The 19,280-nt window shown below is 42.1% G+C and overlaps 1 protein-coding gene across 2 annotated transcripts in view; it reads right to left on the bottom strand.

Annotated features, from left to right (window-relative positions):
• Nucleotides 1-1,935: 1,935 nt before the first annotated feature.
• The window catches only part of cyp7b1 (cytochrome P450, family 7, subfamily B, polypeptide 1), a 204,013-nt gene continuing 186,668 nt past the window's right edge, over nt 1,936-19,280 (bottom strand). For both annotated transcript variants that reach the window (XM_067980175.1, XM_067980173.1), the window contains 2 exons: nt 11,074-11,252; nt 1,936-6,086 (listed from right to left, as the gene is read on the bottom strand). In XM_067980175.1, the coding sequence (XP_067836276.1) occupies nt 5,796-6,086; nt 11,074-11,252 (470 nt within the window). In that variant the 3' untranslated portion in view covers nt 1,936-5,795. The remainder of the gene's footprint in view (nt 6,087-11,073; nt 11,253-19,280) is intronic.

Consider the following 19,280-nt stretch of genomic DNA (forward strand, 5'->3'; position numbering starts at 1 on the left):
TATTGCTTTGTAATTTTATGTTTTCATCTACACTGCTTACAATGCCACCAATCTTTGTAAACAATTTTACAACACCAAGTTATAGTCCAGCAATTTTATTTTAAATTCACAAGCTTTCGGAGACTTCCTCCTTCCTCATTTACCTGAGGAAGGAGGAAGTCTCCGAAAGCTTGTGAATTTAAAATAAAATTGCTGGACTATAACTTGGTGTTGTAAAATTGTTTACAATTGTCAACCCCAGTCCATCACCGGCATCTCCACATCATGACCAATCTTTGTGTCATCCGCAAACTTAGATATGAGACTTTCTATGCCTTCATCTAAGTTGTTAATAAATATTGTGAATAATTGAGGCCCCAAGACAGATCCCTGCAGGACTCCACTTGTCACATCCTGCCAATGTGAGTACCTACTCATTATCCCTACTCTCTGTCGCCTTTCGCTCAGCCAACTTCCGAACCAAGTCCGTACTTTTCCCTCGATTCCATGGGCTTGTATCTTAGCTAACCGTCTCTTATGTGGGACCTTATCAAATGCCTTCTGGAAGTCCATATAAATAACATCCATTGACATACCCTGACCACTACTTTAGTCACCTCTTCAAAAAATTCAATCAGGTTTGTCAGGCCTACCTAGATGGTGGAAAGGCTTTGGGGAGTCAGGTGGTGAGTCACTTGCCGCAGAATAACCAGCCTCTGACCTGCTCTTGTAGCCAACAGTATTTATGTGGCTGGTCCAGTTAAGTTTCTGGTCAATGGTGACCCCAGGATGTTGATGGTGGGGGATTCGGCAATGGTAATGCCATTGAATGTCAAGGGGAGGTGGTTAGATTCTCTCTTGTTGGAGATAGTCATTGCCTGGAACTTGTCTGGCGTGAATGTTACTTGTCACTTATCAGCCCAAGCCTGGATGTTGTCCAGGTCTTGCTGCATGCAGGCACGGACTGCTTCATTATCTGAGGGGTTGCGAATGGAACTGAACACTGTGCAATCATCAGCGAACATCCTCATTTCTGACCTTATGATGGAGGGAAGGTCATTGATGAAGCAGCTGAAGATGGTTGGGCCTAGGACACTGCCCTGTGGAACTCCTGCAGCAATGTCCTGGGGCTGAGATGATTGGCCTCCAACAACCACTACCATCTTCCTTTGTGTTAGGTATGACTCCAGCCACTGGAGAGTTTTCCCCCTGATTCCCATTGACTTCAATTTTACTAGGGCTCCTTGGTGCCACACTCGGTCAAATGCTGCCTTGATGTCAAGTGCAGTTACTCTCACCTCACCTCTGGAATTCAGCTCTTTTGTCCATGTTTGGACCAAGGCTGTAATGAGGTCTGGAGCCGAGTGGTCCTGGTGGAACCCACACTGAGCATCGGTGAGCAGGTTATTGGTGAGTAAGTGCCGCTTGATAGCACTGTCGACGACACCTTCAATCACTTTGTTGATGATTGAGAGGAGACATTTGGGGCGGTAATTGGCCAGATTGGATATGTCCTGCTTTTTGTGGTCAGGGCATACCTGGGCAATTTTCCACTTTGTAGGCTAGAACAGTTTGGCTAGAGGCGCGGCTAGTTCTGGAGGATAAATCTTCAGTACTGCAGCCGGGATGTTGTCGGGGCCCACAGCCTTTGCTGCAGTGCACTCAGCTGTTTCTTGATATCACGTGGAGCGAATCGAATTGGCTGAAGATTGGCTTCTGTGATGGTAGGAATCTCGGGAGGAGGCCAAGATGGATCATCCACTTGGCAATTCTGGCTGAAGATGATTGCAAAAGCTTTAGCCTTGTCTTTTGCATTCACGTACTGAGCTCCGCCATCATTCCTAAACGTAAGTTGCATTCACTGCTTACAGTATTAGGAATGTGAATTTTGTAATAATATAGACAAAAGCTGTGGTCCTCTATCTATCTGCCAAGGATAAATTTTTAGACACAAAGTCAAACACTTGTCATATTTATTAAAGATTAAATGATACATGGATTCACGACCAACACCGAGATCACAAAGGATGCTTTGCCACAGAGGATACACACATTACAGCTCAACCCTCCAGATGTCTCCCTTCATCTCCCAACCTCATCTTGCTTTTAAGCTCAGCTAAAAGGTCATTGCAACACCTCCTCCATGACCTTCACTCTTGGTTTTACATTAGGTATTATTAGCTTAACACACCAAAGACACAAAAAGGCTCCACAGCATGATTTCAGAACATAACATAACCTACTGTTATCTATTTACTTGCACAGAATGGAATAAACATATAGATGTATCCATGAGAAGATTAGAATTATCCAAGACTATTTCACATGACTGCAGCCCTACAGATATTGCCTGTCAGCTACATTCGCATGTTTTTTAATTCTAAGATTTAACTACAGAACTTAATATAAAATGGAACTTAATACAAGAGATTCTTTAGCGTAAAATGGATTTTTGAAACTATTTTGCAATGTTAATCTCTAACAACAGGCATTAGCAACATTGGAGAATCTGATACTATATTCAGCAGAGCATATATAATGCAAGTTTTATTTTCTTATAACCTAATAGAACAGTAATATACAGAACATTTGAAAATAAAGGGAGAGAGCATGCGTTGTGGGGCAGTCCAGTAACTGCAAATTTCTACAGGAATATTAGAGAAATTAATAAAATGCAGCAAAGTAATGTATTTCAGAGTTTTATCTTGCTAAAATATATTTATCACACTCAGACCAAAATTAATATTCGGGTAGATTTTAATGAATTTACATTCCCAGTGTGGAGCTTCACGTACTGAGAGCACATATTGTGAATGTGTGGGGAAGTTAGCAGACCCTGCAAGACTTTCAATGGATGGAGCTCATGTTAACCCAGTATCCACCCCTCCACCTGCTGAATTCCTGATATGTGTTTTTGCTGCATGAAACTCCACACTGTCAATATGGATTCCTGCAATCTATCCTCTCCCAAATGAGCAGAATTCAGCCTCGGTAAAAACGCTCTGAAAGTTATGCATCGTTTGGGAAGTACGACATTTTTGAACTTTTTAGGAATTTTTCATCACTGTGAACACAGAGAAAAATACAACAATATTACAGGACATACAAGTGGAAAGTTGCTTCCTTTGTCAATTCACCAAAGGCAGAAAATAACATATTCCATGCTGGTTAGAATTTCCCAGATTTGATACAGCTTAAGTCATCAAGCGTCATTCCTGTTTTGACAGTATAAGAATCAAACTGTAACCCATTTTCTGACTCACCAATATTTAGGGGGTTAAATTGAATATGGCCCGAATCCGGGCACAAGCATCGCAGTCCGCGATTAACCCGCGCCCAGTGCCTGCGATGCAGGCAGCATGAGACATTCGTGCTGCCTGGTCACTTACCTCGTCAAAGCGCAGCAATCAGGTCTTGCACCAGGTTCACACTTCTGACCAGCAGGGGTGTCCAAATATTGCTTAATTTGCTCGCACCTTTTAAAGGCAGCCTGCGCCTCTTATTTGCAAAAAAGATAGGGGTCCGCATGGAGTCTGAACATGTAAAAGACAGATGCAGGTCCCATCCCTACGTTTACAAACTGTTGAGTTATGTTAAAACAGCGAATAAAGGTTGCGCGCTACTTGAGATAGATAGATTTTTGGGGTCTAGGGGAATCAAGGAATATGGGAATCGAGCGGGAAAATGGAGTTGAGGCCAAAGATCAGCCATGATCTTATTGAATGGAGGAGCAGGCTCGAGGGGCCATATGGCCTACTCCTGCTCCTAATTCTTATGTTCTTATATCCCACATCCTCCAATCTGCCGATCTGAGTTTGTACCAGGCCTGCAAGAGTGCGTGCATTAAAGTTCTCTGCTGATACCCTAGAGGCCTTGGTGCAAGATGTGGACAGAAGGAAGGGCATCCTATATCCGCAGGAGGGGCAAGAAGCTCTCCAGACATATGCTCAAGAGGCAGTGGGAGGCAGTAGGGGATGTAGTCAATGCCAGGCGCATAACACCATGAACATGGATACAGTGCAGGAAGAGGTCAATGCTTTGATGCAAGTGGTCAAGGTGAGTGAGGTCAACTGTCAAGTAGCATCTCGTACCAACTGCACCATTAGCCGCATCCACTGCTCCACGCACTACTCTTCCATCACCCACATACCAACAAACTCTATCAACCAGTACTCAACTCTTCCAATCAGATGGTTCCTCTCACAATCACACATTACCACTGTTGCAAGCCACACACCCACAACTCACAGGTCACACACACTGGCAGCTATTCAACCATGACAGGCATATCAACCAGACATCCCACAGGACACTCAGTGACACACTTCTTGCTTTCTTGCAGGAGAAGGTGGCACATAACAGGAGGCAGCAAGTGGCAGTGGCATTTAGCCCCTCAACCTGTTCCGCCATTCAATGAGATCAGGGTTGATCTGTGACCTAACTCCATATACCTGCCGTAGCCCCATATCCCTTAATACCTACAGAAATCTATCAATCTCAGATTTAAAATTAATAATTGAGCTAGCATCAACTGGCATTTGCTGAAGAGAGTTCCAAACTTCTACCACCATTTGTGTATAGAAGCATTTCCTAACTTCACTCCTGCAAGTCGTGGCTTTAAATTTTAGGCTATGTCCCCTAGTCCTAGTATTCAAGCATAGGAGACATCCAAAAACAGGTATGAATGCATCAGCAGCCAAAATCAATAATCCATCAACTAAGCTGTAAATCCTGCATGGTCCCTTTAAATAACGCTGGTGGGGTGGGCGGGGGGGCGGGGGGGCCTTCAGGTCATCTAAGGCATGTTCAGGTGTTCGTGGTTAAGACAATGCGTTGAGTGGAGCATTAAGTGCCAAAATGGAGTCTATCACTTTAAATCAGCATTGCACGTTGATCTAATGCATATTCTCCCTACTTTACATGCTGATGGCATTCGTTATCTGCGCATGCGCGAAACTCTTTACCAAGATGGGATCCGGCGCACGTAACGCTAGAAGCATGCACGCGCATCCCAGACGCCATTTTGGATCTTCAGGAGGCCACATAATGCTGAAACAACGGGCGTTACACGGCCAAATTTCTATCCCATAATTTTCTCAGTTCCAAAATATAAGGGGTACCGGAACAGAGAGAACACAAATCATTGAAGTGGCAGGGCAGGTTGAAAAAGCATACGGGATCCTGGGCTTTATAAATAGAGGCATAGAGTACAAAAGCAAGGCAGTCATGATGAACCTTTACAATACACTGGTTCGGCCACAACTGGAGTATTGTGTCCAGTTCTAGGCACCACACTTAAGGAAAGATGTGAAGGCCTTAGAGAGGGTGCAGAAAAGATTTACTAGAATGATTCCAGGGATGAGGGACTTTAGTTATGTGGATAGACTGGAGAAGCTGGGGTTTTTCTCCTTGGAACAGAGAAGGTTGCGAGGAGATTTGATGGAGTTATTCAAAATCTTGAAGGGTCTAGACAGAGTAGATAGAGAGAAACTGTTCCCATTGATGGAAGGGTCAAGAACCAGAGGACATAGATTTAAGGTGATTGGCAAAAAAACCAAAGGTGAAATGAGGAAAAACTTTTTTACACAGCAAGTGATTAGGATCTGGAATGCACTGCCCGAGGGGGTGGTGGAGACAGATTCAATCATGGCTTTCAAAAGGGAACTGGATAAGTACTTGAAAGGAAAAAATTTGCAGGGCTACAGGGAAAGGGCGGGGGAGTGGGACTACCTGGATTGCTCTTGCAGAGAGCCAGCACGGACTCGATTGGCCTCCTTCCATGCTGTAACCTAGGATTCTAAGTTTAGCGTGTTTCTTCACTGACGCAGTTTATAGCGGAAAAGGACATCAGAATCTGGCGAGAGCACGCCGAGGCATGAGCTAGCAATATTAAATCCTACTGACTTTTCCCCTTGGACTATTTCCATGTCAAATGAAGCCAGCATTAATGAGAGAAACATTTTGATCTCACTGACTGCAAAGTGTCTCCCAGGACACATGCTGATTCCACAACCGAAAGGCATCAAGTAATGGCGAAGCTTCTTTCCTCCCTTGTAAAAGGCAGTCTTCTCCATTCCATTTTCTACAAAACGGTTATACTTGTACACCTAGAAATACATATAAAATAAAAATTATTTTAAAAAATGTCTTCAAGTATAATGGTAAGAAAGGGGTGAAATTTGTCTTGGGCAGTAGTGCAAAACGGGCTACAGCAAATCGGTAACCCGTTTTACACTCTACCCGATTTTCTTTTCCTTAGACTTCAGTGCTTCTGATTTTTATCTAGTGCCCACTAATGGAACATGCCCGTGGATGACTGTCAGGTGAGAACAGGATTGGGCTTGGCTGTGGTGCCCTCCATAATCAAATAGTCTGCCAAAACTTACTGGCTAGGCTTGCACGTGCAGAATGGCTAATTGGGTGAGCTGCCAGAGAGTTGGCAACATCTGTGATCGAAAAGCGTCTTGTGAAGAAAAAGGGAGAATGTTGTAAAATATTGTTAATAAAAACCAGAACAAAATTAAATAAAATATTTTAATTCAACCCTATACTTACGCAAGTGTTTTGATTACACTTCAAATAGTTTGAAAGTAAAAAGCTAATTGGGGGTTTTGTGGAACGCAGTCACTTCTGTGTACTATAAGAGAAATAAAACTGTTAAATTTAAAACTTGTGTAAAGGTCTGTCAGTTTCATACATATTCATTATCTTACATATTATTGCTGCAAAAGATATAGGTTGCTGTGAAATGTAGCTTGAACTGAGTAAATGTCAGAAATTACTATGTTGTTTCAATTGGGTTTGGAAAAGACACTAAAGGAAACTGGAGATTCAGATTAACTGTGAAAATTCAAATCTGCCTACCACAAAGTGGAACACAATCTGTTCTCCAACTCTTTTTTACTTTCTCTCTTCTCTATTGATTGCCAAGGAATCTATTAAGCCACTGTGAAAACACTTGGCACTCTACAATTTAATGTAGTGATCCTAGGTATTTGAGTAATTTTAGATTCATAGAATCATAGAATCATAGAAGTTACAACATGGAAACAGGCCCTTCGGCCCAACATGTCCATGTCGCCCAGTTTATACCACTAAGCTAGTCCCAATTGCCTGCACTTGGCCCATATCCCTCTATACCCATCTTACCCATGTAACTGTCCAAATGCTTTTTAAAAGACAAAATTGTACCCGCCTCTACTACTGCCTCTGGCAGCTCGTTCCAGACACTCACCACCCTTTGAGTGAAAAAATTGCCCCTCTGGACCCTTTTGTATCTCTCCCCTCTCACCTTAAATCTATGCCCCCTCGTTATAGACTCCCCTACCTTTGGGAAAAGATTTTGACTATTGACCTTATCTATGCCCCTCATTATTTTATAGACTTCTATAAGATCACCCCTTAAGCTCCTACTCTCCAGGGAAAAAAGTCCCAGTCTGTCTAACCTCTCCCTGTAAGTCAAACCATCAAGTCCCGGTAGCATCCTAGTAAATCTTTTCTGCACTCTTTCTAGTTTAATAATATCCTTTCTATAATAGGGTGACCAGAACTGTACACACTACTCCAAGTGTGGCCTCACCAATGCCCTGTACAACTTCAACAAGACATCCCAACTCCTGCATTCAATGTTCTGACCAATGAAACCAAGCATGTGAATATTTTAGTTTGTTTAGGTTATTTTTGTCCAATATACTGTAATCGCTGGTCTATGTCTGCACAGGCAATCATTTAATCAGTTTTCTTGAAGGCTGTTCTTTAATGTACTGGTTATTCATGACTGAGTTATAATTTATGCCGTACTGAAACTGAATAAATAGAAAGCCGAGCAAAAAGACAACTTTCAATGTTCTGCTTAAAGATTGATCGTACAGAGTTACATTATCTTTACATTTTCAAAAATTTGAGCACTGCCCTCTCAAAAGAACTCTATTGTAAATATTCCACCGGCCAGAGGTTTAATCATTTTTGTAAATAATCCAAAATGTAATTTTATTAAACATCATTCCTGGCGGATACAATAGTGATAAACGATATGTCAAATAATGACAGCAATCAAGGCATTAATGGCCTTTCTGTGACCCCCAAGAACAATCTGAACACAGGCTTTGCCAGGATTTGAAAACAAACATAAAATGTACTACCTAGGTGAGAGGGCAAAGATAAAGTTTTAAATCTGGACTTGTATTACATATGTGCTTTGAACATTAATTTTCCTGTCATTCCCAATGCCCAAGACCTGTGTTTGAACTAGCAAAAGAAGCTCGGCTAGAATACTATATGAGTATACTATATATGAGTATACTATATATGAGTATACTATATATGAGTATACTATATATGAGTCAGTCATAGTACTCATACTATATAGAATACTATATGAGTATACTATATATGAGTATACTATATATGAGTATACTATATATGAGTATACTATATATGAGTCAGTCATAGTACTCATACTATATAGAATCCTGTAAACTGTAGAAAAAAAATAACAAGGATACATTGCAGCACCTGATGGTATATTTCTCCAGGTCAAATGGCAGAATTTGTGATTAGAACCTTTTCCTGCCACTTAACCATAAGAGGTCAATCTGAATAAGTTATCAACTCATTGGGTACATCACAGAGTTTATTTTTAGCCAACAAAGTATAACCGATATCTGGGAAAGAAATAAAGCTTCATATGATGTATGTGGCCCAGAATAGCAGGTAATATATACTTCTTATCTCACAAACATAGGACATGGATTTATTCCATGAATCACCATCACTTGGAAAATAAATTATATAGCTGTACGCTCACTCTCTATATCAAACATCACAACTCTTTTGTCATAACTACCTGTAAGTATTCTGAAACAGCAACCAAAAAACAAAATCAAACACTCATGCTGCACAATTCACTTATATTAAAAAAAACTGTACAAGCCAAAATGAACACGTACAAATACCTTCTAAATAAAGTAGTTCCAAACAAAACTCTTCGGTAAGGCCGTGCCTAATAACTCAAATGTACACACACTGAATCACTGTGAACTCTTTGACAGCCAAATAGCAACTAATGACTTCACAAGCACCGTGATGTTCCAGTATTCCGGTTTGTTACGACATACTGCTTTGCATTGTGCACCAAAAAGGACTACCATCTTAGACAAAAATCACAAGTTTCTTTTCAATTTTTAGCACAAAAGTTGTACACATACATCATATAAATTAAATATCACATAAGAATTTGTTGCACTTGTATTTATTCCTCGTGAAGCAAACCTATATAACTCATGACTTTGTCACTCCTGAGTTCTATATTTCATAGGAACATAGGAACAGGAGTAGGCCATTCAGCCATTTGAACCTGTTCTGCCATTCAATGAGATCATGGCTGATCTGTACCTCATCTCTATTTACCCACTGTTGCTCCCTTGATACCCTTACCTAACAAAAAAAATCTATCGATCTCAGTCTTGAAAATTTCAATTGACCCAGCATCTACATCCTTTTGGAGGAGAATGTTCCAGATTTCTACTACCCTTTGTGGAAGAAGTGCTTGCTGATTTCACTCCTAAAAGGCCTTGCTCCTTCATTTGTGGAATAAACAAGGAGCTCGACATACTCCTATGCCATATCTTCAGTATAATTCAGTCTTGAGATTCTAATGGGTTTACATACTGAAAGCACTCTAGGACCATCATAATCATTCAAATAAATCAGACTTATAATTCTCTTCCAGATATCGGTTATTTTTATTTCCCTTCCTCTATATCAAAATCAAGTACCTAGGCATATATTTGAAACGTGTAAAATTATACTTGCAAGTTTGAATTAGTGTTCATTCCATGCATAGCTATTGCTAAAGACTAATGAATACTTGGAAGTAAATTACAAGGGTTCAGGTGTCATTAAAAATGACTGAGTAGTTTACAACCAACATGTGAACCCTGAGACCACTTTACAGAATTGAACTCAGATTCTGTGTGTTTGTTTTTAATGATCTGTATGATTTTAGTTATTTTTTGGAGAGAGGGGCATGAAGAATTATTTGGTTATTTTTAATGCTCACTATAGCTACCAGCACATACAGTGTCTGTCAATGTAATCCAGGGCATTGATTCATGACAACATTCATGTAAGAGTATTAATGCCATAAGGCATAAAGTAAACAATATTAACTAGTTGCATTAGGTGGTAGTTGACCAGGATTTAGTGTACTAAGTATGCATAATAATAGATTAAATGCTGGCCAGATCAAATTTCTTGTCCTGAAGAAAATCTGTCAATTAATACTAATGACTGAATTTAATGTATTCATATACACATGTACATGGGAAGGTCATAGTGAGAAAAAAGGCAGCGATGTTAGCTGCTGCTGAAACAGTCATCCCCCCTTTCCAACTTCAGCTCATAATTTAGCGTTAATGCTAGTACCAGCAACAATTCACCAAATGCAGCGTAGAATCTGATTGCATTTAATTTGCATGCAGGTGGCGAATCTCTGAAGCCACATTAAGGCTGAGCCAGGGTGGATTAATTTCCAGTCTTTGATATTCATTAACTCTGGCTGCAGAAAAAAAATACAAGGAGATGACACAATTACCCTCAGAGCTTCACTGCAGAGCAACAGCTTCACAATCTCAAGTTCACGCCACCAAATCAATTGATCAAGAAAGGGGAGAATCCTTATGAAGTGATGTGAAGCAACATAGGCTATTACTGGAAATTTTGGAATCAATGATGTTCTGGCACAATTATCTAAATGATGCAGCTTATTTGTTACCGACGCAGTTCTTTATTCTTTCTTTCTTTTGGTCACCAAGTGATCCATTATCAGACAAAGCTGAGAGTTCCCTTGACTTCAAGCCAATCAATTCACAGTTTAATGTTAATCCTTTTCAAAGTAACACTACTCAATCTCATTCCCATATTCTCTATTGAGACACTGAATTCAATGACCTGCAGGTCTTCGACCACACGCTATACAAAAGACGGAAGATTTTTTTACGCAAGAAAGAGCAATAGCTGCACTAGAACAAAAAGCCTGGTTGTTGCTGTATGACTGCAGAACTGAATGAGCAGCACATGCACCACACCACTTACTTCAGGATCTTCATAAATCTCTGGGTCCATGTGCATAGTCATGGGATGAAAGACTACAAAATCCCCTTTCCTCAATTTGATTCCTTCTTCTTCCTCCAACTTTATAGTGAAATCCTCCTGGGCTACTCGGATGATCAGAGAGGAACTGCATAAGCGCAAGCTCTCATTTACTGCACTTCCTAAAGTTAGGTGGTGATAAGAATAGACAATGGGAAAGAATGCAGAGAGAGAGAAAAAAGTGTTACCATCATGAATTTTAGAACGGTCCTGATTCAGACTGTCACATCTTTTGTGTCCACAGCTTAAAATTTATTATGGAAAAATCCTTAAAAATATTAACATGGTGAATGGTACATTGGCTGTATTCAGTACATGATTAAGAGCTAGAATTTTCTGATTTCAACACAAAAAGAGAGATGTGGTTTTCTTTCAGTAAAAATGACAATCACAGGTTTTCAGATTCTGTTAGAAAACCTTTTCAATCTGAAGGCACCAGCCTATCCTAGAAGGCTCCAGAAACCCAACGTCCTTGCTATCCCAGTGGCCTTCACCTTTTGTTCCCCGCTCGACAGATTTTATGGCTAATTTCCGGCAATTTATCCTGGCAGTTTGAGGAAGAATTCCTATGGGAATAATGTGCATAATTTGCATAAATCATTCTGATAGAATGCATATCAGCATGTAGCTCCTGTCTAGGGTTGCAACACTCACATTGTAATCAAAACTGACTTCTTTCCAACAGCATATCTGGATACTGCATTTAGCGACTTGATTCTATCTGATCGTCAATGTGAAAACAGAAATATTGAGTATCCACCCATCAGATGATACAAATTTACAGAACTCATCACCTGTGTTAAAGGTAGCAGCATAAAGTAATTCACTCGCGAATCCCGAACACCGTCGTATTGTTAAAAAAGGAAGCTTGAAAAAAAGCTGCAAGTGCTAATCTGAAGTAAACAGCAACTGTTCTTTCAATAAACATTAAATCTGCAGCAGCGTGCACAGAAAATAAAGTGGCAAGGGATGCATTCTCGCAGGAGGTTTTTCCTTAAGCGTGCATTTGTCTAAAGGAATGAAGCTTCGGTCAGCTCTGTGTGGTCAGCGCTGTGATTCAATGTGACGTACAGTGAGTCTGTGCATATTCTTTTGGACTGCCTTCGTTACTATAATCAGGCAGAGTCAAATCGGTTTGTTGGTGACGAAGCCAGAACAGAACTGCGGATCCAGAGTGCAGCCTGGATTGCGGATTGCCACAAGGCACCTGACACGATAGATTCTAATTGGCAGTGCTCTGGCAGCGAAACTTTGCAATGTACAAAAAAATGTCTACCCCCTACCCTCATGTTGTGCGCAGCCACAAGAAAGACACTGTGTATAAACCATTTTAGTATGTGCTTGGAAAATGATAGATGACCGTGAAACATTACTGTTTGCCTAAGAAATCAGAAGAAACAAATAAAAATCTGATGATTGCAGCACACAACTGTGAAACGGTACTGTAGTAGTTATCGTACAAGCAACATGGTCACATTCCATTGGTTGACATTCTCCCTGGCAGCATGGCAGTCAGTGCCTGATGTAGTATCACAAATGACAATTGGGCAAGCATATCTTATGCAGAAGTTAATCACGATAATGGAGCACAAAGTGTGTCTTCGTGGTCAGATCATAAATGACAAATCTGTTTTACCTTACAGTACCAGCTACATGTGGGAGGTTAGCCTGGTTTGGCTTTGAGCAATCATGATGATAATTATTAAATGACAAAAGTAATGAGTCAGATTATGATCAGCAAGGGAGAAACACAGGCCTATGGGGTTTGAACTGACAAATTAAAAGACACGCATTTCTATAAAACAGGGAAGGCCTGCAACACATATCCAAAATAAAAATAAAATGCAGAAAATCTCATCAATCTAAACAACCTGCTTACAATTTCTTGCACGCATTTAACATATATCAGAAGCAGCCATCCAATGCTACAGACAGATCAGCTGGTAGCTTGGGAGGTCTTCCATTCAGTATCAAGAGGTATAGTAAATTATCCAGTGCAGTAGAGCAACATCTGTTTCTGTGCTAGTACCAAACAAACAAGGCAATTTAAAGTCTTCTTCAGGATAACCAGTAAGTGAACACAGCCCTTAGCTTTCCCAAACACATTGGAGACTAAACTGCAGGGTGCATGTTCAGGTTAGAGGAAACATTCACAGTCCCTTCTGGAAACACACTACATTGCCAGCATCAGTAAAAGGCTTCCTATTATTTCTTGTAAGGATATGTGTATTATGTTGAGGTTGCAGGCCTGTCTTGTATAATAATCTTATCATTTAGATTATTTTAAAGTGAAAGTTTAAATATGATTATATCTACTTATGTACAGTCTTGATAGAAGTCAATTTACAGCAATGCTTTAATGCATTCAAATTGCAACCAAATCTTATTTTTGTTCCTTACATAGTAAGTAATGGTGTAACTGCCCTACCTTATGTAAGTTTGGTTACATACTACTGTTCTGTTCATCGTGGTCTATTGTACAAAGCAGGATTTCACTGTTTTTAAAACTCGATGAGACAACACATTTGCCATAATCAACACACAAACATTCTCTTTTAATTTTCATGAAATTAATGCCATTTTTGAAAAATTGAGAAATGAAGCAAGTTACAGATGTGAAACTAGCTAATTTGAGTCTGTATTGCCACCATTGACAGGCAGATAAACTGACCTAAAATGAAGCTGTCAGCTTGAAATACAACATGGTGATTAGATACCCAGCCGCCAATCAAATACTGCAACAAAGGACTGCAAAAAGTCTAAAGGTCATTCTCAACTACTTTTAATATTTAACACCTGACTCAAGATTTAGAAAGAGTAGGAGGAATGGCCAGTGCAATAAAACTCAACAGTAAATGATCATGATCAACTGGAAATACCACAGCGGTCGATCCCCATTGTTGTCATTTTCAATTTGTCAGCCAATAAACTGACAATAAAAGGAAAGTGACAATAAGCAGGATTCGCTCTGGGATAATGGAGTTTTCCATAAAGAAAAATGCAAGAAGAATCCTTGTGCAATAAAATCACAGTCAAAATAATTCCATCAGTTTGCTGTATAAATTATGTTGAGATTTTGAATAAGTTGCCTACTCAGAAAAAAGTTCTAACATATTCTTTCTGGCAAGTGTGACAAGAAATTGGTATTACATTATGCTCGTTCTGGCAATACTGCGCAGCACAAAAGAGCATTGACACATTATCAGGCCAATAACTAATCCTGATCCATTGAAAATAACTGCTATCTTACAAAGTGTGAGTAGAAGAGTTGAGTGGACCCATTACAGATTGATTCTAAAGGCAGGTCTGGTTTTACATGGAGAAGTCTATCCCAGGGCATGTTGTAGCTAATGCCTGTTTCATGGAAATTAGCGAAGTATGATTTAGCCAGCATGAAAGAAAAAGTGTCATAGAAACAGCATACTGGGAAATATGCCTTTTGCGCCAGGTCTAACATTTCCACATCAATTTTCAAGGACCGTTCGCAAAGCTGGCTTTAAGATGAAAGTGGTGCATTATAAAATGGATGTTTTATATGAGCTCTTGATTAATAAGGAAGTCACAGTGTACATAAATCAGTGGTAGTGGTACTATAGATCAGGAAGGACTATAAACGGGGGAAAGGTCTACTCTTAATAGTTAGTATTTTCTACCTACATGACTACCATACTGTCACAGCATAACCGAAAAAAATTGTTCACCACTAGCTTTCCTTCCCCTCTAATCCATGCATTGATCCGTTTGTTTTACCCATTCTAAAGAAAGTATCAAAACCCCCCAAAACTATTTGTGAATAGTGGGCCACTTGTCAATCATGACGATGTCAACGATGCCTGATGTCACTGTGCAGCACGTTAGTAAAGCAGCTGCCTAAATGGTGGATGACAGATTGGCAATGTGATTGACAGGAGAGCCAGAGTTTACAAATGGTTTTTGGCGTGTGTCAAAAATCAGGGTACTGTTACTTTTGTTTAAAATATCTAAATGATGGGTTTTAAAGCATGGGTTTTCTCTGGAGAAACATCCTGTGGGTGTGGACTTTTAAAACTCAACATTTAAAATATCGCAGCTATGGAACACCACAGCTTTAATTAGAAGAAAATGATTTCACTTATTACAGCAAGCCCTGTAGGAAAGTGTCTACAGGAGCATAAAGTATTCTTGTAGCAAAGGACAACTTAAAGAGAGTGTTTCACGTGGCTTTCATGAAGTTACTCACATAAAAAAACATTTACATTTATATAACATCTTATGACATATCTCAGGACAAAGCATTTCATCACTTCACATCTAATGAATTACATTGTTATGTGGATAAATGCAGTGATAATTCAAGCAAGATTCTAAAATAGCAAATGCATTGAATATCCAATTAATCTATTTCTGTGAAGGAGGAATATTGGCTAGAACACACTACTGCTCTTAAAATAGTGCCATGAGATCTTTTATATCCACCTAAACCAGCAGACAGGGCCTCAATGTAACATCTCAACCAAAGGACAGCAGCTTTGACAATGCAGTACTGCACTGAAGTGTCAATTTAGATTGTATGTTTAAGTTTTGGAGTGGGGTTTGAACCCACAAGTTTCTGACTCAGAGATCATGGCTGAAATTTTAACTAGGAGGCGGGATCTCAGCAGGGGCATCAATAATCGGGTGGGAAACCCAGACAAAAAAACAGTGCGGTTTCCCATGCGGTCGTGACTAAATTGAAGCCACTTAACTCAACTTCTGGGTTTTGCATCCTCAAGCTGCACAGCGGGCGGACTGTGCACCCGCATGATGCATTTAAAGCCCACTCTTTAAAGGACCACTCCAACAATGCAATTTGAAGGAGAAAAGAGGCTACAATGTGTATGCAACGTTCCAGAGCCAAGCCAGCATCTAGGTTCTCCGACGCCGCCCTGGAGACATTGCTGGGCACAGTAAGAAGCAGGAGGGAGGTGCTTTATCCACCAGACAAGAGTAAGAATCCTGGCTCTCTGACAAAGAAGGCGTGGCTGGAGGTGGTAAACCAGGTCAGCAGCAGGAGCACGGTGCCTCGGTTATGGCTGCACGCATAAAGATTTAATGACCTAACCAGGTCAGGAAAAGTGAGTACAGTCACTAATTCACCTGCATTCTATGGTGAACATTACCCCCCCCACCTCACACTGTCCTGCGAAGCTTACCCCATCACAACAGTCCTCATACCCAATTAAGGCTCAGTGTCAAGTTGCCTTCACTTTCTGTGCAGTTCTTCTACCCCCAATTTGTGCATCCACTTCTCCCACTCGCCCTAATCCTGATACAATGTGATCAATCTGTCTGTTAGTCACCCTCTGATGCATCTGCTTCATTGTCATCCTGACCCAAAGCAATGCATCCATCGGATGACTACTTCACCCTCACTCACTCACACGTCTGTACTTTCTCCCCTTGTAGAAGAGAGCGCAAAATGCAAGGGAGAGGGCGAGGACTGGAGGGGGGCCTCCACAAATCGTGGCCGTCACAGAGGCAGAGGAGGTACTGCTGATAAGCCGGACGGTGGAGTGCCTGGCTGTCGGGGATCCTGAGACTGGCACCAACGTCTGGTGACAGATCTTTAACATCCCTCACACACAACATGGATTGATGTTATCAAAGATTGATTTGTTGCGCACCTCGTATGCTCATCGCAACATTACTTCTGCGATGATTATTAATATTGCTGTATGTTCTCTTCCGGGGTGTCACAGAGCGAAGACATGGTCGAGGCGATTCCTCAGAGGAGCTCCCTGCCTCTGAAGGTGCACAGTCACATCTTAGTTGGCCATCCACCAGCGCAGATACTAACACCTTGGTGGGTCCTATTAGAGAGGTAGTTGGGTTGTCCTGGTGAATCAACACACACAAGTGAGCATGAGCAGACACCAGTGGCAGGGGCAGTGGTGGAGAGTCCGCGTCGGTGGGCGCACTCCTCTCCGGACACTGCTCAGCTTGGCACAGATGATGAACCTCAGGGACCAACCCTGAGAAGGAGAATGATAGAGGTACAGGAGCAACTTTGCGAGGAAGTGGAAAAAGTGCCACGCACCCACTCTCCACAACAGCGGAGAGGATGGAGGAGTCCAACTCCATCATTAGTCAATTGGTGGCGCAGGTAAGTGCGGTAATATCTGCGGTGGAGAGAATGGCAGCTTCCATTGAGCTTCAGGGACGGCTCTCAAATGAGTCCATTCAGGCCCTGGCAATGGCCGTGCGGACTCAGGGCGAACTACATTCTGCTGCCTTAGACAGGCAGAAAGATAAACTAGCACTGGTCTTACAAGGCATCACATATGTCCTCCAAACTGTTGTCCAGCAGAGTGGTAGGAGTGATGTTTTGCTGGCCCAGAAGACGGATGGTGATGAAAGGGACATGGAGTGGGGACGCCACTCAAAGCGCTCCCACATTTCACCCGTTGCCCACCTCTCAACCAATTTCCGCAATGCTGTCTCCTCTCCAGATGGCCGAGTCTGCCCCTGCACAGGTGCAGGTGTAACAGTCTTTGGAGGGGCCCTCATGGGCTCCAAAACCCAGATGGCATAGGCCCAAAGCATCTAAGCAGTCAGGGCATGAATCTGAGCAACCTGCCACTGCAACTGCTGCAGCCACAGAGGAAGTCGAAGATTTTGTAATCACCAAGGGGTTGCACAAGGGTGTCTGTCAGACTGTCATGTTTTTCATTTATATTTGGTTTATGTTAAATTCACATTAAATTATATGATTCTCACCACCACTGCCACATTTTGCCCATTCTTGAGTCCCTTTTGTGAAAGCACCCTTACATGTGGTTGTTCATGAATGGTGAGACTTGATGCCACCCAGTGGGTGCGTTTGCAATGGGTGTGTGTGTCGTTGTATGACTGTTTTGTGCAACATGGGGGGGTGGGCGAGGCTTGTGGTTGCAGTGGTCCTTACAGGCCGTCTGAGTACTTGACTGTAATCAGTTTGCAGATCTCCCTGTGAGAATCTATCAAATACGAGTGACTCCCTGGCACGACGAGCAGCCAGGTGAGACGCTGCTCCGCCGATGGTTCGTCCATCATTGTCCTCCTCATTCTCCTCATCTTCTTCTTCAATGTTGATGGCAGGTGTGGCTGCTTCTGGAACGCATGGGACCTTATCCACCAGTAACCCTCTCTGTTGAGCGATGTTGTGCAGGACGCAACACACAACTATTATTCTACACACCCTCACCGGTGAGTACTGAAGGGCTCCCTCAGATTGATCCAGGCTCCTGAAGTGCATCTTCAGCATTCCTATGGCTTGTTCAATGACAGATCTGGTGGTGATGTGACTGTTGTTGTACCGCTTCTGTTCCTCGTTGGGGTTCCTCACAGATGTCAAAAGCCACGTCTGCAGGGGGTATCCCTTGTCTCCAAGGAACCATCCCTTAAGTCTGTCTTGTACGTGGAAGAGGGCTGGGATTTTGGATTTGCACAAAATGAAGGAACCACGGCAGCTGCCCGGGAATTTGGCACACACCTGCAAACCAGCTGCGCAATGATAGAGTGATATCCTTTTCTGTTGAAGAACATTCCTGGCTCATGTGGAGGTCTTCGGATTGTTATGTGTGTGTAATCAATTGCGTCCTGTACCCGTGGGAAGCTAGCCAGAGAGTGGAAACCAACTGCCCTCTCAGTCTGGCTGATGTCGTCCATGGGGAAGTTGACGTAGTGGGATGCCCTGGCAAACAAGCCATCTGTGACCTGTCGTATACGCTTATAGACAGAAGGCTGAGAGATCCTGGTGATGTCACTGGTGGCGCCCTGCAAGGATCCGGAGGTGAAGAAGTTGAGGGCAGTGGTGACTTTAACTGCGGTGGGCAATGCGAGGTCACCAGGCCCAGTCGGGAGCAGCTCTGCATGATCAGATCTGCCTGCAGATGTCTGCGACCACCTGGCGACTCAATCTTAGCCTTCGTAGGCACTGCTCCTCAGAGAGGTCTGGGAAGTTCAGCCTCTGCCTGTAGACCCTCTCACGTGGGTAGTGCCTCCTGTGACGTCACGCCCTCCGATGTTCCCCTCTCTGATCTTCTGCACGTCCCTATGATGCACCTCTGTCTTGTAGAGCTGCAACTCCCAGAACTGCACGCCATGCCTGGTGCAGATGTAGTGCTGAATACATCCATTCCGGATGGTGTCAG

This window comes from Heptranchias perlo, chromosome 3 (assembly GCF_035084215.1).
Source record: "Heptranchias perlo isolate sHepPer1 chromosome 3, sHepPer1.hap1, whole genome shotgun sequence".
NCBI lineage: Eukaryota > Metazoa > Chordata > Chondrichthyes > Hexanchiformes > Hexanchidae > Heptranchias > Heptranchias perlo.